Raw genomic sequence first — 22,109 nt, 5'->3', positions numbered from 1 at the left:
CAGGTCCGATGACCCTTCCTCAGAACAGAAGTTAAACTAGTGACTTGTACAAACTAACCTCCTTATTTTTGTACTCTGGGCCACTATTAATAAAGTGTATGATACTCTATTTTATTAACCATGCCCTTAGTCTGTTCTGCCACATTTAATAACTTATGTATGTAAAGTACCCCCCATCATGCGCTCTTGCAGTTCTTTTTAAGTTATACCCTTTATTCTATATTGTTTGTGCATATTCTTGCTATAAAATCAATCACTGCATATTTCTCTGTTGAACTTTACTTGCCACCTATTTATCCATTCTATCAACTTGTCTGGTCTTTTGAGCACTATCCTCACATTTCTCAATGCTTCCAGGTTTTGTGTAGTTTGCAGATTTTGAAAGTGTGTCCTGTGCGTGAAGATTAAGGCCATTATTATGCTCGTGTATCAGGAAAAGGGGCCCAACTCTGCACCCTGGACACCTCCACTGCAAGCTTTCTTCCAGCTGAAAAAGTGTCCCTTACTACAGTTTTCCGTCACTTAACCAATTTGGAATCCATGATGTTACTGTCTTTTTTTTTATCAGTGAGCTATAACTTGGCTTACAGGAGTGTTGTGCAACACTGTACCAAGTACAAAACACTGTACCAAGTACCTTTTGGAAGTCCTCGTGACTTTTGAAAGTATCTTCCGCGTAGGACAGTCATCACGTTCCAGCCATCAAACTGGTAATTTCTTTTGTGCACCATCTTTAAGACAGATATATCCTTGTTTGGTTATGGAGCCCAAAAATGCATACCATTCTGTGCGTACCCAAACCACTGTCCGAGTGCAGTCTGACCTTGTGCACCGATCCTTTGGTAATAAAGACCATTGTATCTTTTGCCTTCCTTATCGTTTGCACATATGATTATCATTGTGTCCTCAATGGATGTTGGTATTTTTGTCAAGGTTAGTCATGGGAAAAGTACTCTCCAGTGACCAAGCTGAAGCTACCACAAGAGGGCTTTTTAAATCCCCAAAGAAAAGTTTTTCTAAACTTGGCTTGTCAAATGTAGAACGTGACCATTTCAGCAAAACGCTTCTCTCGTTATTTTTAAGGGAAACCATTTATGCTTTCAAGCAGGAAGAAACATTCTGACTGCATTCAAATAATCATAATTTAGACAAACACTATTTTTTTCATATTATTCCTAGGCAGAGCAGCCGCCAACAGGGAAACTTGAGTTCACCCCGTCATTCCATTAGCCAATTTACTGAGGGTTTTTTCTAAATGTTAGTTAACATTAAGTAAAAAAAAGACACTTTCAGTGAACATTTCTATTTTGATTTGACAGTTGAAGATATTGGAACATGAAAGTAGTTAGTAATTCTAAGCTGCCTATAACATTTAGTTCCACTGCTGATTTGTTTTGGTACGATTATAATATGTGAATACTGAAGAAGCAGAAAGTTGTAGAATGCTTTTGATACATTGGGTCATCTTTGATCTGATAGGTATTCACCCTCTTAACCCAATTCAATCCTTTTTTTTTAGTTCATGGGATACTTTTTACATTAGTTGTTCAGTTTTTTGATTTAGATCACTTGTTCTGTCGCTTGACAAGTGTTGCAACCAGAAAATGAATGGTGCAGTTCAGAATAAGGCTTTGAACATGATGGCATAAAGAAAAGTAAACTCACTAGCAAGATGAATGAATCTCTAAAAGGTCAACAACTTCTGCTCCCTCTGAGTGATTGTGAATCTTAGTTTTCATTAGTAATTAAAGAGTTGTCTCAAATGTGCCAGGCCATATCTGTTAAATAATGACTGATTATCTAAACAACCCGAATTGTACTTTCTAATAAATTGTAATCCTGATTTTCCATAAACTAATGCTGTGTAATTGTACGTACAACAAACAAGAATGTAACTTTCATATGCTAGATACGTGTACAATTTATACAATAATTATATTATAGTTATGTTTATAGATTTCACAGAAATTGTTACTTAAAGTGCTGATTTTCAACAAAGTTTTTTGTTTCTTATTTCATAAAGGCACCAGAGCTTTATGATCAAAAGGGCCAGTACTTTAATGTTGAGAGAGTTGGTCAGGTATGTCATTGTTAACATTAGACTTGGTCTGATTTAATATTTGTTGATGTTAGTTTTTAAAACTACTATGTAAATTAAGCCTCTTGATTTAAAATAAATCAGTACTGTATTTCAAATGTTTTTTCTATTTACACTTAAAAAATGATGGAATTTTTTAAAGAAATTAAACATTTCCAAATGATGTGCTAAATTTTTAAGAAATATTCACTCAGGTTTACATGTCAATCGGAAAAAGAGCAACTGGTATTTCCCATAATTATTTTGCAATTATGTGATTGACCCCTGACGAAATTTTAGAAAACCTGCATATTCTTGATAGAATTCAATTGTAATGTGATTACTCTGGCTTGGGTTCAAAGAATAAAGGTTATTTGCATTTGTTATCTTTCATTCCTCTTGAGAAAGCACGCCTTGAATCTGTACAATTGCAATTTGTTTTCACAGTATTTAAAAGATGAGGATGATGACCTAGTAACTCCTCCAGAGACTGAAGGAAATCCGTGGTTTACCTTCTTACAAAATAGTGTCCATCTTAAAGGTAAAAATAAAGAACTCTGGAACTTTGAGTTCCAATTTTGTGGTAAAGTTGGGGTTAGGGTAAAGGACTTTTGGACTGATAGCTATCTCTGATAGCTGTTGCAGTTTTCGTATTCATAACTTGGCACAAATTGAGCAATCTCCTCAGGTGAATTCTAACTGGGGAATATCCTTTTTCTCTACTGAACGTGTAGACAGACACATTATTGAACGAGTAGCGTTGTGTTCCATTCCATATTTACCTGTTTTTATTACCATTGTTACTTGCCTGAATTGGAAAGTGTTCCATGATAATCCACCAGCATCTTTTACTTTGATGTTCCCTAGACATTCCAAATACTGTTCTGTAAATTTTGCCCTTTAGGTATGGGTCTTGCTTGTTTTATAAGCTCTGTATTGTTGAACAACTTTCCATAATGCTACAACATAGGGCACTCCTGCAACCCTAAACTGAACCATCCAGAACCTTTCAGAATCAAGCACACCATAAAAATGAACCTTTGGCTCCTCTCTTAGTTAGCTTGACCAAGAAGTGGCTTAGCAAGCTGCCAAACTACCTTGATTCAGGAACACGCTTCAGCAGCATAACTTGTCCAAGTTTTCAGCCTCTTCTCTGATTCTGTTTTTGTATTCTTTGCACGCAAATTCCCAAAAAAGCCCAGTGTTTTGCTTAACTTCCAAAGTAGATATTTTTATTTAGGGTTATAATTTAGCATTTTGCATCTGATTGATAACCTACTTATGGTACAATGTCATGATGATTATTATAACTTTCTTTGCAGAAAGTCCCTTGCTTTTTCCATATTTTCCTAAGAAATCACTGCATTATGTTAAAAGACTTGTGGAAGCACAGATTGATAGTTGCCTACAAAAGCCGGCTGTAAGTGTTACATCATATAATCACCATTGTTACAGTGATATCATAGTAAAGTCAGGTTCGTAATTTTCTACTAATTCTTTCTGGTTTCCTTCATAGGAGGTGATTGGAAATTCTGTCCATCAAGTTGTCTACATGCCTCTGTACAAGCTGCATCCAATGTAAAATTTTATTTCTTATGTTTGCTTCAGTAAAATGTGCAGGTTTTACAATGGTATTAAATAACAAAAATAATTATTTAAGTTGAAACAAAGCCGTTATTTTATATTAATATCTGAGGATCATGTACTGAGAACAACACTAGACTTGAGACTCAAAGGCCCAGGCTGATGCTATGGTGTTGTGGGTTCATGTCCCACCATGACAGCTGCTGCAATTTAAATTATATTAATAAATCAGAATTTGAAATCTAGCCTCAATACTGGTGACCATGAAATCATCATTGATTATTGTAAGAACCTTTCTGGTTCACTAATGGAAAAAACAAGAGCTGCAAGTGACTCCAAATCAGCACCCATGCATTTGACTCTTAACTGCCCCCTGTGACCCAGCAAGCCACTCAGCTCAGGGGCAGGTAGGTATGGGAAACAAATGATGGTCTTTGCCAATTATGCTATGTCCAATAGAAGAATGATGAAAAAACATTGAATTCAGTATAAACTAGCTGCTGTTTTCCTGGAGTAGTTTTCAAGCTTTGTTGAAATAAGCGGTCATACACATTTTTTTAATACATTTGTTTCTATTTAATTTCAGTGAGGGGATTGCACCCAGATTTTCACTACCATCATTGTAAGTTTTCTGATATCTTTAATTGTTAAGACACCCTAAATGGAATTATGTGGTTTCCTCTGTAATTTTGTGTTTTCAATTTTGGCAACTAAACTGAAACCTGCTGCTCATTTTTTTTAAATAGTTGGAACGATAAGTCATCAAATCTACTGTATGTAGTGTTCACAATGCACAGCATTGAATCTTCCAGAATCTATATTATGCGGAGGCCGACAGACCTTTCAAGGTGAGAACAGCATATTTGGCTTATGTGATCTCGTAGCACTCATGATTTTTCTGTTTGCTCCTCTGAAAACTGCTTACAAGTGTTATATTTTAATGGAAAACATGAAACTACAGTGCATCAAATATAATATTATTGCCACATAGGAAATACACAGATCACTTGTTTATCAATCACATTCTGTAAACATATTGTTATATGATAATGCATATACATGAATTACTAAGATTGGGAGAAATATTCCGTTGATACATGAAAATAAATGAAATTTCCTAGCTTTAGCTGCTTAACATTCCGACATTTGTCCTGTATTTGACATGTGCCCAAATATAACTTTAAAATTTACTTAATCAACATGCCACCAATTCTTGTAGCAATTTGCAGTTATGCTTTATCCAAGGTACTGGCTACTGGCCTCAAAGAACAGTCTAGTTTACTAAATATGCACTGCTGGGAATACTAGTTTTAAAAGCTGTAGTGTTCGGTCCACCAAACTCACTTCTGTTTCAGTTTTTTCTACAGTTCTTGAAATCCTTCTAAAGCCAAAACATGGTCTAATTAACACCAACAGTTCGTTGTCATAGTCCACGTTACCACTGTGTTTTGGCAAATTGCTTAAATGCATGGACATCTAAACTGAGCCCATTTCCTGTCCCCACACATGCACGTTGACAACAAAAATGATGAGTAGAGATCAATAGTAATTGTGTACTAATTGTACCTTTATATACAGATGTTGCTTATTAATTGGGGATTATTTTGAGCTCTTTCGAGGACCCTCTTGTGGAACAGTGGTGCTGTCCATACTCTGGACTGGAAAGCCCAGGCTCAAGTACCACCTGCTCTAGAAGTTTGCAATAACATTTCTAAACAGAGTTTAGAAAATGGTTGAAGAATGAAATTTGTGTCCTTTAAGTCCACAGATTTTAGAACTGTTCTGAGTCAGGAAATCCAGGTTTGATTCCATCTGGTGTATCATAATATTCCCAAATAGCTTCAGTTTAAAAAAAACACTAAACTTTGTTGTGTACTTCTAATGTATAACTCTGAGATTGACTTCAGATCTATCCTTTCGTGAATTCCTGTTCTGGAATAGAGCTATTTAGAAGATCCAGCTGGCTTTCCTTACCATAGTCCCAAGTGTGCTGGAAGTATGTTGTTACCCGAATGATAGTCAGCTGAAATGCACTGAAACAGATTCTTCAGTACAACTCGTCCATGCCGACCAAATTTCTCAAACTAAACTTGACTAATTTGCCTGCATTTGGCCCATATCCCTCTTAAAGCTTTCCAATTCATGTACCAGTTGCAATGTATTTTAAATGTTGTAATTGTACCTGTATCTGCCACTTCCTCTGGCAGTTTATTCCACATACGAATCACCCTCTGTGGAAAAAGTTGCTCCTGGGGTCCCTTTTAAGTCTTTCTTCTCTCTCCTTAAAATTGTGCCCTCTAGTTTTGAAATCCCAAACCCGATGCAAAAGACTTTCAATGAAGTACATACCTGAATTCCCTAGGCCTCTCTGTTCTACAATGCTCCCTAGGGCCCTATCATTAACTGTGTAAGACCTGCCCTTCTTTGTCTTACATCTGGAACTCTCTAATTTCAAATCTAATGTTGACTTTACTTTAGCGCACCTCATATGCAGCTGTAACCTTAAATATCTCGCTTGGTCTAAGCACCCTATGATCTGTATGTCCTTTTTTTGTTATGATCTGCCTCTACTGTTCTCAAAACAAATCTTTTTACTGTAGTTAAGTACATGTAACAACAATAAATCAAATCAAATCAAAATGTAACACCTCACATTTATCTAAATTAAACTCCGTCAGTCAGTCTTTGGTCCAGTTGGTCAAGATCCCTTTGTAATATTAGATGACTTTCCCTACTGTCTACTATGCCACCAATTTTGGTGTCATTCACAAACTTACTAACCATGCTTTCTATATTCTGATTCAAATCACTTATATTTGTTCTAAACATCAGTGGACCCAGCACTGAACTCTGAGGGATACCATTGGTCAAAGGCCTCCAGTCTGAAAAACAGCCCTCTATCTGACCAGCAAGCCAATTCTGATTCCAGCTGGCAAGCTCTCCCAGAATCCCACGTGATTTAACTTTACTAACCAGTCAACCATGTAGAACCTTGTCAAAGCCCTCACTAAATTTCACGATCAAATCTTCCTTGAGGGTTTGCTGGCACGGTGGCACTATCCCTGCCTCTTGCCAAAAGGTTTGGTTTCAAGTTCCACCTGCTCTGGTGGTGTGTCATAGAGCAACCAAAAAAGATTGATTAAAAATAATCCAGACCTACTTGGTCTGAATTCTTAGCTTTCTCATTGAGCTGTTATAGGAATCTTCTGCTTATTATTGTGCTATAAAGATGAAGAATGAAAATGAAAGCTAAGTGTCATGCTTGGTGATGCAGTGGTTATCTCTCAGCAAGGCCCAGCAAATGAAAGCAGACCTCTGCCTTTTGGCTACATGAATGCAAAGTGAGATCTTAAGCTAGTAACTGGTGGACATTGATCATTAACTGCTCACAATCTGGCATAGTACACTAAAAACATGATAATAAAAGTGCTCCAAAATTGCTTATTGTAGAACTTGGATAACTTCTTTTAATGCTGCGGAAGAAGCTCAGTATAAGACCTATACAGGCAGTCCCCAATTTACAAGTGCTCATACTATCAAATATTAGTAAGAAAAATCTAACATGCAAATGTTTACCAAGACCTACAAAAGGCTATTCTACATTGTACTCTATTGTACTGTGTTCCAGCCCGTGTACAAATCAACTTATGAATGCACTCAAGAATGGAACCCATTTGTAACCCGGGGACTGCCTGTTTTAGAAAGATGCATTTTTATGTGGTACACCTAGGCTAGCACTAATTTTGAATCTGTGAAGTGTTACCTCTGACATCCGTTATTTACGTGGGCATGAGTTTAGTTTCATTCTGGAAATACCTTGCAGATTTAAACATGTTATGTCTGTATTAAACCATTGAAATTATGTAGTGCTTTAATAAAATATTCTGATATGATTAGATTTCACCCACAGTTTATTTAGAAAATTTCATAATAAAAGAGACTTTTAATTTCAGAAGTATTAAGATTGTGATACATATTGATCATCCAGGTGACATTTTAAGTAGCTTAATTTTAACCATTCCTATTTGTGGTGATTATATACAGGTCTGTTTCCAATTGGCTGCTTGCTGTAGAGTTTGGAGATCTGGTGTGGAGCACCAGAAATGACAGTAACAAGGAAAGGTGAGGCTCCAGTTATATCTTACTACATTCAACATGTACTGTGTTCAGTAGGATACGAGGAGGCATCCTGCAAGTCTGTCTGGCTGCCAGCCAGTGTCGTTCCCATGTGAATGCACAATCCACTCACTCATTATCAACTTGTGTACCCCACCAATTGCAAATTCTTTTGCAGCTGTTCTCCTCAACATTGTGCACTATTCATGAATGAAGCGGCAGGTTCAAAGGGCAGAATGGCCTACTTATGCACCTATTTTCTATATTTCTATAAAACTGAAATAAGCAAGTTGGGCAGAGGTTATGTCTGAAACTGTTGAGCATTACAGTAGCTACCTGACCTGACTATTTCCACAATTTTCCATTTTTATTTTAGGTCTACTGGAATCTTTATCGATTAACTTTTACAGTGAATTCACTTTGTTGCTTAGTAGTACTTGTTTTTATTGGCTAGTATGGGCACACTAGATAGAGTAGACCTGAAGAAAATGTTCCCACTGGTAAAGGAATCAAGATCAAGAGAGACAGATTTACAGTGATTTGCAAAAGAACCAATAACGAGAGAGAGTGCTCCTGAGATGCTGCTTGGCCTGCTGTGTTCATCCAGCCTCACATTTTATTATCTTGGAATTCTCCAGCATCTGCAGTTCCCATTATCTCCAATAACGAGAAGAACCTTCTTTCATTCTTGTCTTGAGTGCTCTGCCTGGGAGTGTGGTGGAGATAAGTTAATTTGGTGCATTCAAGAGACTTTAAATGTTTAAATAAAAAGTATGTACAAGGTTAATGGACAAAGACCGGAAAATGACACTAAGACATGATGTTCATTTGAAGACCAGGTGTAAACATGATGCGCCTCCTCCTATACCTCAACACTTCTGTGATTCTGTGATAAGGAATATTACCTAACAGATTAAAAATCTTCCTTCAAACTATACTGTAAATTGAGGTCCATAGCTTCACAATCCTATGCATTTCTACTCTATAACATAATGTTAGAAATTAATCAAGCAGGTATACTTTCTACAGGAAACTAGATCTGCAGTTGGTGAAAAGTAAAAACAAGCAGTTTGTGAAATGTTGTTTGCTTTCTTTTAGTCACTTCAGCTTTTTGGATGTTGGTTTTTATGATGATGAAATGCTAACAGTACTATTGAAGGGACACACAGACAAAGAAGAGAAAGGTCGAATCTTGGCACAGTTACCGTTATCATCGATTTACATCAATGACGAAACCGAGGAAGAATTCAACTTGGATGCTGGTAAAAGGTAGTACTTGAATTATGTTGATAGCAGGCATTGTACTTGGTGGTGCACAGTAAAATAGGATGGGGTCAGCATGGCTTTGTCAAGCAAAGGTCATTCCTGACAAATCTGTTAGAATACTTTGAGTGGATAACGAGCAAGTTAGACAAAGCAGAGCCAATGGCCATGATCTGTTTGGATTTCCAGAAGGCATTTGACAAGGTGGTGCACAGGAGGTTGCTAAATAAGATAAGAGCCCATAGTTTTAGTGGTAAAGTATTGGCATGGATAGAGGATTGGCTGACAGACAGAAGGCAGAGAGTGGGGCTAGAAGCTGGTAACTAGTGGAGTTTCACAGGGGCCAGCATTGGGACCACAACTATTCATGTTACACACTAACGATCTGGATGAAGGAACCGAAGGCATTGTTGCTAAGTTTGCAGATGAAACAAAGACAGGAGGAGGGGCAGGTAATGTTGAGGAAGTGAGGAGGCTGCAGATGGAATTGGACATGCAAGGAGAATGGGTAAAGAAGTGGCAGATGGAATACGTTGTGGGAAAATGTGAGGTTATACATTTTGACAGGAAGCGGGTTCATTTGGCATTTAGGAAGGCAAATGCAATGTTGACATTCATTTCAAGAGGGCTAGAAAGCAAGAGCAGAGATGTAGTGCTGAGGCCATATAAAGTTCTGGTCAGACCATATTTGGAATATTGTGAGCAGTTTTGGGTCCTGTATCTAACGAACGATGTTCTGACATCGGAGGGGTTCCTGAGGAAGTTTACGAAAATGATCCCAGGGATCAAGCACTCGTCATATGAGGAGCGGTTGAGCACTCTGAGTCTGTAATTGAAGGGGTTTAGAAGGATTAGGGATCAATTGATTGAAAGTTACCGAATACTGAGGGCCTAGATAAAGTGGACATGGAGAAGATATTTCCACAAGTAGGAGAAACTAGGACCTGAGGGCACAGCCTCCGACTGAAGAGGCAACTCTTTGAGGAGGAATTTCTTCAGCCAGAGGGTGGTGAATCAGTGGAATTATTGCGACAGAAGGCTTTGGAGGCCAAGTCATTAAGTGTATTTAAGACAGCGATAGTTTTTAGATTAGTAAAGGGATAAGAGTAACTGGGAGAAGGCAGGAGAATAGATTGAGAAACATGATTGCATGGCACAGCAATGGCTGAGTGGTCTAATTCTGCTCCTATATCTTGTGACCTTATGACACGTTACTCTTACTAGCAGGAGCAAGAAGTAGAAATCCAATTGATAGCAGTTGAAGAATCCTATCTTAGAGTAACTGGTTCAGTTCAAACTGGAGTTGTAATAGCTTAACATCTTTGACTAACTGGGTGTTTATCTTCATAGTATGCCTTAAGGGATCTTGTCATTCCTGGAATAAACCTATAGTTGTATGCTCAGAGACTAAATAAATTGGGTCTGTATTCAATGGAGGTTAAAAGACATAGGATTATTGATATGTATAAGATTCTGAAGGAGTTTAGCCGGGAAGAAACAAGTTATTTCACTTGGCTGGGGAATCTAGAAAATGGGTAGTCTTGCACTATAATTTTCCCACTCTATGGGTTATAAATCCAGGAGGGTTGTGAAATCTCTTGTCATAAGAATGTGTAAAGCTGAGATGTGCAGCTTTTTGATCTCCATTGTCAAGGAGTACAAAAACTGGGCAGGAAGGAGGAGCTGCAGCAGAAGTTAAGCCATGCTCTTATAGACCAACAGGGTATCTCAACCGGCTGTCTAGTTGTCTTGCTGCTATTGCTTATGGTGGTCAATACATTAAACTATTTAGTCATTGAAATAACATTTCCTATAAACATTTAGAAGATAAAAAGGAGATTTACAATTGTTAATCTTCTGTTTTTACACAGAAGCTTTTGTATCCGTTAACTGCAAAATCATAGCACTATTTGTTGCACTTGTTCCAAAACCTACATCTTGTTTTATTTCAGAAACATGCTTTCAGGGAAATAATCTAAATAGTATAAGGACAAAGGCATGATATCCATTGTCCAAACCATTGTCATATAAACAAAATATTGCCAGAAATTACATGAACTAAAATGTTTCCTCTTAACCAAATTTACAAAATATATGCCTATTTAATTGTTCATGTGATTAGAGAAAATTGGATAAAACTTAAAAATAAAGCTGAATATCCTACTCATGGAAAGGGAATGCTGCATGTTCATTTAAAACAGGAAGGGAGTTCTGACAATTTTCTGCTGTGTTCACCCGCTTTGTTTTGCTTTGTATGCACAAAATCCTAAGTCTTGACATATAAGCAGTATGCTCATGTTTCTAATTCTGCTTACAGATTTTTTCCTTAACCTTATCGTTCATTGCAGAGTAACTGGGAAGTGGTAATAGCACAAAATTTCCCACTGGTCACTTTATAAGTGACATTGATTATTTTAATATAATTCACTAATTTCAAATGCTAAACATAAAAATGGTTTAAAATTTTTTAGTTTTTTTCTGCCATAATTTTTATGACATTTTTAAAGAAGCACAGACTAGGAGTGTCTGTTACTATTCTGGGAAAGATTGGATTGAAGCAAAGAGTTCCAACTTCGATGTTGATTTGACTGTACTCAAATCCAATTCTCTCAATATTTTTTGTTCAGTTTTCAAAGACAGCATTACAAACTACTGAATAAGCCAATTTTAAAATGAATAAATGAATATAGTGTTCACCTTTCTCAAATATTGTCAATGAAATGAAAATAATAAGCAATATTTTCAATCACCATCCTCCCAGACTGTAAAACACATCACAACAGACTTACTGAAAAATACTTTGCCGTAAAATGCTATTGTTTGTAATGCTGAGAAAAGCTTCAGTCTAGTATTCCAAATTGCATTTGGTTTTTATTTACAGGATAGATGAACAAACCAATCAAATTCCAGTTCAGACAGTAGTCCTTGAAAATCAGTCTCGGACCTTAGAGAATATGAAAGCACAATACCTTGCCGTAAATGGTATTCGTAAAGTATCTTGTGTGGTAAGTTCTTTCAAAAAACTAGTACATCTATTTCAAACTAACTTTCTGTAGCCTTAAAGGCTTGGTATGTTTTTCCCTGCAGCCTGATCCAGCCCTACAGTCTTTTGAAGTGTACTCTCTTCCGATTCAAGACATCTGTATTCTTCTGATTTTAATCATGGCACGAATACTGGCTGTGCCTTCATGTGCCTAGGACCAAAACTCTGGAATTCTCTCTCTAAACCTCTGTGGGTGTCTCCCTCTCGCCTCCTTTAGAACTAAATAAATTGATTAAGCTTTTTGTTATCTGCCCTTGTATCTCGTGTGGCCTAGTGTCAAACTTTGTTTGATACCATTGAATCAAGGAACACTAGCAAAACTATTCCCAGCAGGAAAATCAAGGACAAAATTCTCTGGAGTCATATGTAGTGCAAAAAATAATGGTTGTAGTTGTTGGTCAGTTATCTAAGTTCACGGACATCATTGCATAACATACATATTTATCTGCCTCATCAGTGACCTTTCTTCCATCATAAGGCCTGAATTGGGGACGTTCACTGATGATTGCAAAATGTGCAGTACTATTCACAACTCCTTGTTTACAGAAACAGTCCATGTCCAAATGCAGCAAGACATTGACAGTAGCCAGGTTTAGGCTGACAAGTGACAAGTGACATTTATGTCACTCACTGTCAGGTAATGACCATCACCAAAAAGAGAAAACCACCCTTTGATAATCAGTGACATTAACATGAACATTATCAACATCCTGAGGGCTGACTGGAAACTGAACTGGACAAACCATATAAATACTGTGACCATAGATGCAGGTCAGAATCTAGAAAGTTGAAGGCGAATAATATTCATGCTGATTCCCCAACGCCTACCACTGCCTGCAAGACTAGAGTCGGAGATGTGACAGAATACACCTCACTTTCCTGAGTGCACTTCTAATGGCATTTGATGCTGAACATCATTCAGGACGAAGCACCCCACAAGATTAGCACTTCAAGGAGTCGTAAAGATCTGCAGCACAGGAACATTTGGCCTATCATGGCTGTGCCAGTCAAAAACAACCACCTAAAAATTCTAACGCCATTCTCCAGCACTTGGCCCATATACCTGTATGCCTTGGTATCACAAGTACACACCCAAATACCACTAAAATGTTGAGTTTTTCTGCCTCTCCCAGACTTACAGGTAATGAGTTCTGCATTCCCACCATCCTCTGGATGAAACCAATCTCCTCTAAACTTTCTGCCCCTTACTGTGATTCTATGGCCTGGTCAATGATCCCTCTAACAAAGGTAAAAGTTTCTCCTGTCTACCATATCTATTCCCCTTATAATTTAATACATCCCAATCATGTCCCCTCTCTATATCCTCTGATGTAAGGAAAAAAATCTTCAGAACTAAAACTCTCCAATCCAGACAATGTCTTGGCAAATCGCCTCTGCACCCTCCAGCATGACCACATCCCTTCTATGAGGTGGTTTCCAGAACTTCACACAGTACCGTACCTGTGTCCAAACTAATGTTTTATACAGTTCCAACATAACCTCCCTGCTCTTACTCTCTACACCTTGTGTAATAAAGACAAATATAACAAATGCCGCCTTAACCACTGTCCTGAGACCGTAACGGACTGGTTTACATGTTCACCAATGTCCCTCTGATCCTTGGTGCTTCCTGGAGTCCTGTTGTTCATTATGTATTCCCTTGTTTGTCGTGCCCAAACATCACCTCACATTTATCCTGCTTGAATTCCATTTGCCTCTGATCAGCCCATTTGACCAACCCACTGATGTTTTTGTAGTCTAAAGCTATCATCTTCACTACTTAGCACCCCGCCAATTTTTGTATCAGCTGTGAATTTACTGATCATCGCTCCTACGTTTGTCTGAATCATTCATATGAGTCACAAGCTGACCCAACACTGACATCTGTGGGACCTCACTGAGCAACAGACTTGTAGTCAGAAAAACGACCTCCAGCCATCACTGTCTGCTTCCTACACTCAGCCATTTGTGGATCCAATTTGCCAAATTTCGTTTGACCTGTTGGCTCTTACCTTTGATGTCAGCCTCCCTTGCCGCACCTTATCAAAAGACTTGAGTTCCAAGTGAACTGCATCAAAAACATTGCCCCAATCTATGCATCTGGTCACCTCTTTGAAAAATTCTATCCAGTTGGTCAGACATGACCCCTTAACAAAACCGTGCTGACTGTTTTGATTAATCCCTCCCTCTCTAAAAGTAGATAACTCTGTTTCTCAGAATTGCTTTCAGTAGTTTCCCACCACTGAGTTGGATAGATGGGCCTGTAATTTCCTGGTTTATTCCTTGCTCCCATCTTGAATAACAAATAGACTGCCCTCCAGTCCTCGGGCACTTCTGTGGCCAGAGTGGCAGTGAACATTTTTGCAAACCCCCTGCTACTTACTGTCTTGCCTCACTCAACAACTACAGATACGGTTCATCTGGTTCTGGAGATTTATCTATTTTTAAGCCTGATGTACCACTCAGAACCTCTTCTTTGTCCATGCTAATTTCTTTAATTACGTCACAGATCTTCTCCTTGATTTATGTATCCATATTGTCCCTCTCACTGAACACTGACTCAAAGTATTCATAGACCCTGCCTACGTCCTCTGGCTCCATGCACAACTTACTGCTATGGTGTTTAGTGGGCCCCACTCTTTCCCTCATTACCCTTTTATCTTTAATGTACCTGTAAATAATTTAGGATTTTCCTTGAGTTTATCTGCCAGTATCCTTTTGGCTCTTCTAATCATTTTAATTTTCGCCTTGTGCCTTCTGTACCCCTGTAGGGCTCTCTTTTTAAATCTCTTAATCTCCCATAGGTGTCCCTTTTATCTTAATTAGTATGATGTATATCACTTGATATCCAGGGTTCATAGAATTTGATGATCCAATCCTTAATCTATATTGGAACATGTTTGGCCTGTCCTCTCCCTATTTTGTTCTTGAATGCATGCCACATTTCTGATACAGATTTACCTGGAAGTGTCTGCTGTCTGTCCACTCTCTGGCCAAATCACATCTTATTAAAATCAGCCTTCTTCCAATTGAGGAATTTGATTTCAGGTCCATCCTTGGTCCTTCCATAACAATCTTGAATCTAACAGAGTTATGATCTCTGTCTGCAAAATGCTCTTCTCCTGATACTTCAACCACTTCCCCAGCTTTCTTACCTAAAATTAAGTGCAGGACTACACTCCCTCACTTGTAAGGCCTTCCATCTCTTCAACCATTCAATTTTCTGTATCGCTGATGCACAGTGACAGTAATACGTACCAATTGCAAGATGCTCAGCAGCAATTCACCACAGCTCTTTCAACGGTACCTTTCAAACCTGTGACCGCTATCGCTTAGAAGGACACAGGCAACAGACGCATGGGAACACACCATCTGCAAGGTTCCCTCCATGTCGCACACCATTTTAACTTGGAACTGTTGGCTGTTCCATCGCTGTCACTGCACCAATATTATTAAGGGTGTACCTGCCCCCTCCTTCGCTCAGAATGCAGCTCACCACCACCACTTTCTCCACCAGTTTGAGGTAATAGGTATTGGGGATATGTACTAAATGTTGGCTAAGCCAGCAGCATCCACATTCATGAACAAATGGAAAAGAACTTGTCAAATGGCCAACTCACTCTCTGCACCGGGAAGGTAAAATGATCAGTTCGATGTCACATCAGATGTAGAAAGAGAAATATATAATTAGAAATAAAGATGGGATAAAGAGAGAATAAAACATAAAGCAAAAATAAGAAAACCCATTTAATATTAGACAACTTTGAAATCCACCTGAAAAATTCACAATTTGAAATAAAATCTCACATTGGGTGATAGTTACTATATCAGGTAAGAGGTTGGTAATAATTAACAATTATTATACTATTAAAAGTGTACTTATAGCTACTAGTTACTGTTTTCAAATATTAGTAGTGCGTTAAGTTCACATGGAGCATTTAGATGTCATGAAGTAACTGTTTTCAGTACATTTCAGTGATAAGGGACACAATGAAATGTTTTCGCAAAGCTCCCAGAGCAGCTTTGAATATACACAGCCTGCCTGTATATCATTTGGTATATCATTGACTTATTTTGGCAGCAAATTCTCACTTATCACGAAACTGGACTGACATTTCTATTTTTCTTTTGCTGCCTAACCTCACATTGTGCCAGTTCTATTATGTACCCAAATGATGAAGGGTCTGGGCCCGAAACGTCAGCTTTTGTGCTCCTAAGATGCTGCTTGGCCTGCTGTGTTCATCCAGCTTCACACTGTGTTATCTTGGATAAAGCCTCATCAGTTTTTTTGATTTTCTAAATTAGGTGTATTAACATATTTTAACATAATTCCACAGCTCAGTTCAAACTTGCGACATGTACGCGTTTTTGAAATGGATGTAGAAGATGATGGGGAAGTAGATGAAGAGGAGGAGCAGGAGGAGCCAGAGTCTCAAAACGTTGGTGAGACTAAAGAAGAGATGAAAGAGACTGTGAATGCTCAAGATAATTCTGATGTCAATGCTGTAGCCAGCATCGAGAAGCCTGTATCGTTTGAGGATGACGCTTCCAGCCTGGAATCCATTCCTGGAACCTGGAGTTAGTTTGTGATATGTAAACTGCAGTCATGAACCAGTATTTCCTAGTACTAGTCAAGTTTATTTTTGTGGAGAGTAAGTAGCCAGTGGCAGCGTTTTGCACTCCCAAGTCAACTGCAACAGTAACTGCATGGTAAATCTCTGAAAAACTAAGAAAAGGTTTCATTCACTTAGCTTTTGTGAAGTTGTTGACACAAGTTGGAAATTATACTAAATCCATAATGGCTGGTGCAATTTGCTGTGAATGCTATTTGTACGAATTATATTACATTGTTCTGACTTTCACAGCACATGCAATGTTTGAAAACATTAGCACACTGGCTAACAATAGAATCAACTCTCTAGTCTTATTTGAATACGGTCTCACTGATAAGCTTGCATAAATTGAGCCCTTGTTTCTACAGGATGTAAAACCAGCCCAGACTTTCAACTGTTCACTTAAGAGGCGAAAGTGTGAGAATGGAAACTTAATATATTGCAATGAGATGATAGAGGTCACTGACGAGGTTTGGGGTGAAGCACACTAGGAATGCTTTCATATGTATGCTCATTGTAATGAGATTGTGAGCCTGCTGTTTGTGAATTCGTTGACTAAATGAATGAAACCTTTGTTCAGTTTTCAGAGACATTTACCATGCAGTTACTGTTGCAGTTGACTTGGGAGTGCAAAACGCTGTTATTGGGTACTTACACTCCACCAATATCTTAAGCTGAACAAATGCAATTATGTATAAGCAGGAAGTTCTCATTAATTTTTCTGCTGAGATTTTGATATGTCATTTACATTATTTTCTGTGTGATAGTGTAAAATCTTTAATTAAAATGGAATGTAAAAGCAGTTAACTTTGCCTTGAATTATGTTGCCTTGTGCATGATTTAATAGAACTTTGTTACAAATACTTCCAGTAATGTACATTGTTACACTTTGAGGAGTAATTTAATCTGAGTAGTAGCAAAATTCTCAGGATTTTACCTAATTTACTTCAGTTTGTTCATATTTAATTGAAAATGCTTTTCAAATGAAAGCTTGTATCTTCCTGAATACAGTTTTATTTTATCTTTTGTCATATCAAATGAGTTGATCTTGGATGTTGACTGCTTCATTGCTAAAATTCAGGACTGACATCATATCTTTAAGTTTTACAAGTTTTAAATGTGTGAATGCATGTAAAGCTGGGTTTTATGCTAAAGAGCAAGCATATGGATTTGAATTTGTACAAGACTTGCCACAATTGGAATTGGTTTGTAGATACAGGCATCCTTTTAAAAGGATATTAGAAACTTGCAAATCAAGAATGTACACTTTCCTAAAATTCACCAAACATGGGAAGTACAGATTTTTAAAAAATATTTTGAAAAATGGAAAAGTTGAAAAATTATATGTTTAATATTAAAGATTGCACCTATTGCTGCTGTAAGTTAGAGAGATTTCCGCGGGACATTTGACAGATGCCTTTATCAAAAGTTGTTGTGGAAAATAAGACACTAAGACATAGGAGTGGAAGTAAGGCCATTCGGCCCATCGAGCCCACTCCGCCATTTAAATTATAGCTGATTGGCATTTCAACTCTTCTTCCCTGCACTCTCCCCGCAGCCCTTGATTTCTTGTGAGATCAAGAATTTATCGATCTCTGCCCTGAAGGCATTTAACACCCTGGCCTCCACTGCACTCCGTGGCAATGAATTCCACAGGCCCACCACTCTCTGGCTGAAGAAATGTCTCCTCATTTCCGTTTTAAATTTACCCCCTCTAATTCTAAGGCTGTGCCCACCGGTCCTAGTCTCCCCACCTAACGGAAACAACTTCCCAGCGGCCACCCTTTCTAAGCCATATATTATCTCATAAGTTTCTATTAGATCGCCCCTCAAACTTCTAAATTCCAATGAATGTAATCCCAGGATCCTTAGCCATTCATCGTACGTTAAACCAGGGATCATCTGTGTGAATCTCTGCTGGACACACTCCAGCGCCAGCATGTCCTTCCTGAGGTGGGGGCCCAAAATTGGACACAGTATTCTAAATGGGGCCTAACTAGAGCTTTATAAAGTCTCAGAAGCACATCGCTGTTTTTATATTCCAACCCTCGAGATAAATGACAACATGACATTCGCTTTCTTAATCATGGACCCTACCTGCAAGTTAACCTTTAGAGAATCCTGGACCAACACTCCCAGATCCCTTTGTACTTCTGCTTTACAAATTTTCTCACCGTTTAGAAAATAGTCCATGCCTGTATTATTTTCCTCAAAGTGCAAAACCTCGCATTTGCTCACGTTGAATTTCATCAGCCATTTCCTGGACCACTCTCCTAAACTGTCTAAATCTTCCTGCAGCCTCCCCACTACCTCTACTACCTGCCTGTCCACCTATCTTTGTATCATCGGCAAACTTCGCCAGAATGCCCCCAGTCCCTTCATCCAGATCATTAATATATAAAAGCAAACAGCTGTGGCCCCAACACTGAACCCTGCAGGATACCACATCACCAGTTGCCATTCCGAAAAACAGCCTTTTTATCCCAACTCTCTGCATTCTGTCAGAGAGCCAATCCTCAATCCATGGGCTCTCACCTCACTCAGCAGCCTCCCATGAGACACCTTATCAAAGGCCTTTTGGAAGTCTAGATAGATAACATCCACTGGCTTTCCCTGGTCTAACCTACTTGTTACCTTTTCAAAGAATTCTAACAGGTTTGTCAGGCACAACCTCCCCTTACTAAATCCACCTACATACTGAAGTCCCCCATGATCACCGTGACCTTGTCTTTCTGACATGCCCTATCTATTTCACGGTGCATCTTGCGCCCCTGGTCCTGATCACTGTTAGGAAGTCTGTGCATAACTCCCATTATGGTTTTTTTGCTTCAACTCCACCCACACAGACTCCACATCCTCTGACCCTATGTCATTCAGTGCCGTGGATTTAATTCCATTCTTAACTAACAAGGCAACCCCACCCCCTCTGCCCACCACCCTGTCTTTTCGATAAGTTGTGAATCCTTGATGTTTAACTGCCAGTCCTGTACCCCCTGCAACCATGTCTCTGTGATGCGTACCACATCATTAATCATTCAAGAGGATTTGTGCTATTACTTTATCTACTTTGTTGCAAACACTACGAGCATTTAGACAAAGTGCCTTAATACTAACTTTATTATCGTTATTAGAGATCGGAAATCCTAAGGTGTCTTAAGCTATCCTTCCTTTTGCTGTATTCCTAGTCTGCCTTGAGCTTAAACCCACCTGTACACATGCTATCCTGTTGCTTATCCTTCCATTTAACTCCATACTCCCTGTCTCTTTCCCTTTCCCTCCCCCCCCCCCCCCCAACTCAGAAGTTTAAAGTCCTACTGACCACCCTATTTATCCTTTTCGCTGGAACACTGGTTCCAGATCGGTTCAGGTGGAGATCGTCCCAATGGTGGTACAGATCTCCCCACACCACCAAACCCCCGCCCCGGTTCCAAAACTGGTGCCAATGCCCCATGAAATGGAATCCCTCTTTCCCACACCGATCCCTTAGCCACGTGTTTACTTCCCTAACTTTCTTATCCCTATGCCAATTGGCACGTGGCTCAGGCAGTAATCCAGAGATTATGACCCTTGAGGACCTGTACTTCAATTTCTTTCCTGGTGCTGCATAATCCCTGAACAGGTCCTCTACCCTAGCTTTGTGTATGTTGTTCGTCCCAACGTGGATGACAACAACTGGATCCTCCCCCTCCCACTCCAATATCCTTTCAAGCCAGTCGGAGATGTCCCGCACCCAGGCACCGGGCAGGCAACACACCATGCGGGACTCCCGATCTGGCTTGCATAGAATACTATCTGTCCCCCTAATTTTCGAATCTCCTATGACAAACACCTTTATTTTTGCTGCCCCATCTTGGATGGCCTTGTGCACCACGGTGCCATGGTCAGCTGGCTCATCCTGTCCACAGTCCTTTCCCTCATCCATACAGGCAGCAAGAATCTCATACCTTTTGGTCAAGGGCTAAGGCTCCTGCACTCCTGAACTCAGAATCCCCTACCTGCCTCACTTACACTCCCACTTACTGAATTTGAATTACTTAATCTACCGGGTGTGACTGCCTCCTGAAACAAAGTGTCCAGGTAACTGTCTCTCTCCCAGATGTGCCACAGAGTTTGAAGCTCAGATTCCAGATTATTAATTCTGATCCGGACTTCTTCCAGCAACTAACACTTGCTGCAGATGTGGTCGCTGCCGTTCACAATGGGGTCAGCCAGCTCCCACATCATACAGCTACAGCACATCACCTGTCCAGCCATTACTACTTATTTAGTTATCTTTTACAATTTGTGTATTAAATAATTTCTAGTACTTCTCTGCTACGGTCTTTTTCAATTAAGCAATTAAACTTATAATCAATTACATGATACACAAGAAAGAATTGTGCTTAAATCGCAATCACTTACCTTCCCAACTGCCTCTCTGCTTCGACTTCACTTCCGCCCAGCTCTCGCCGCTCTCTGCTGGAATAAAAGCTCATGGTGTACTTGCTAATATATTAGCATGGGTAGAAGATTGTTTGGCAGGCAGAAAGCAAAAACTAAGAATAAGTGAGACTTTTGTCTGATTTGCAGGTTATGGAAAGATGTTGGGTAATTGAAGGCAGTTCAGAGATGGTTCACCAGGATGATCTTTGGCATGGAGGCTTTGTCTTATGAACAAAGGTTAAACAAGTTGGGATTCTATTCACTGGAGCTTGGAAGAATGAGAAATTGATACGCGGAAGATTCTTAAGCACTTGAGAGAGTAGAAGCTGAGTGGATGTTTCCTCTGGTGGGAAAGACTAGAACCAGGGCATGGTCTCGGAGTAGAGGTGTGCCGATTTAAGATTGAGATGTGGAGGAATTTCTTCTCTGAGGAATAAATTCAAAGTTGCTGGAAAAGCTCAGCAGGTCTGACAGCGTCTGTGAAGGAAAAAACAGAGTTAATGTTTCGGGTGCGGGGACCCTTTCTCAAAACAGGTTGAGAGTCTTTGGAACTCCTTGCCACAGAGAGCTTTGGGGGCAGAGTCCTTGTGTATATTTAAGGCTAAGATGAATTATTGATCAGATGGGAATAAAGCAGGAAAGTGGACAAGATCTAATTGAATGGTGGAGCATGCTCAAGGGGGCCAATGGCCTACTCCTGTTCCTATTTTTTGTAATGTGTGGAGTCCATAGGAGTTTGTGCTTTTAGCTTCAACTTTGTAACATTTACATCAGTTACTTTGAGGGAGGCAACAACATGGAAGCTAAATTCTCAGGTGATACCAAGATATCTAGGAAAATATGTTGTGATGATGATGTAAGGAAGATACAGATAGTTTGGGTGAGTTGTCAAAAGTCCCAGATGGAGAATAATATGGGAAAAATATGTAGTTTTAAATCTTTGGTAGAAAGAATAAAAAAACAAAATTTTAAACGGAGATTGTCTGCAGGA

At 39.1% G+C, this 22,109-nt stretch overlaps 1 protein-coding gene across 3 annotated transcripts in view; it reads left to right on the top strand.

The window, feature by feature from the left end:
* The window catches only part of anapc4 (anaphase promoting complex subunit 4), a 93,278-nt gene extending 75,222 nt beyond the window's left edge, over positions 1-18,056 (top strand). For 2 of the 3 annotated variants that reach the window (XM_048539125.2, XM_048539116.2), the window contains 10 exons: positions 2,024-2,080; positions 2,525-2,618; positions 3,400-3,497; positions 3,594-3,655; positions 4,248-4,283; positions 4,408-4,509; positions 7,706-7,783; positions 8,876-9,046; positions 11,922-12,045; positions 16,421-18,055. In XM_048539125.2, the coding sequence (XP_048395082.1) occupies positions 2,024-2,080; positions 2,525-2,618; positions 3,400-3,497; positions 3,594-3,655; positions 4,248-4,283; positions 4,408-4,509; positions 7,706-7,783; positions 8,876-9,046; positions 11,922-12,045; positions 16,421-16,666 (1,068 nt within the window). In that variant the 3' untranslated portion in view covers positions 16,667-18,055. Of the gene's footprint in view, positions 1-2,023; positions 2,081-2,524; positions 2,619-3,399; positions 3,498-3,593; positions 3,656-4,247; positions 4,284-4,407; positions 4,510-7,705; positions 7,784-8,875; positions 9,047-11,921; positions 12,046-16,420 lie in introns of all 3 variants that reach the window. The other variant, XM_048539134.1, reaches the window with a different exon arrangement.
* The last annotated feature ends 4,053 nt before the right edge of the window (positions 18,057-22,109 follow it).

Source organism: Stegostoma tigrinum, chromosome 1, assembly GCF_030684315.1.
Source record: "Stegostoma tigrinum isolate sSteTig4 chromosome 1, sSteTig4.hap1, whole genome shotgun sequence".
NCBI lineage: Eukaryota > Metazoa > Chordata > Chondrichthyes > Orectolobiformes > Stegostomatidae > Stegostoma > Stegostoma tigrinum.
This window is presented reverse-complemented; position numbering and strand designations above follow the sequence as displayed.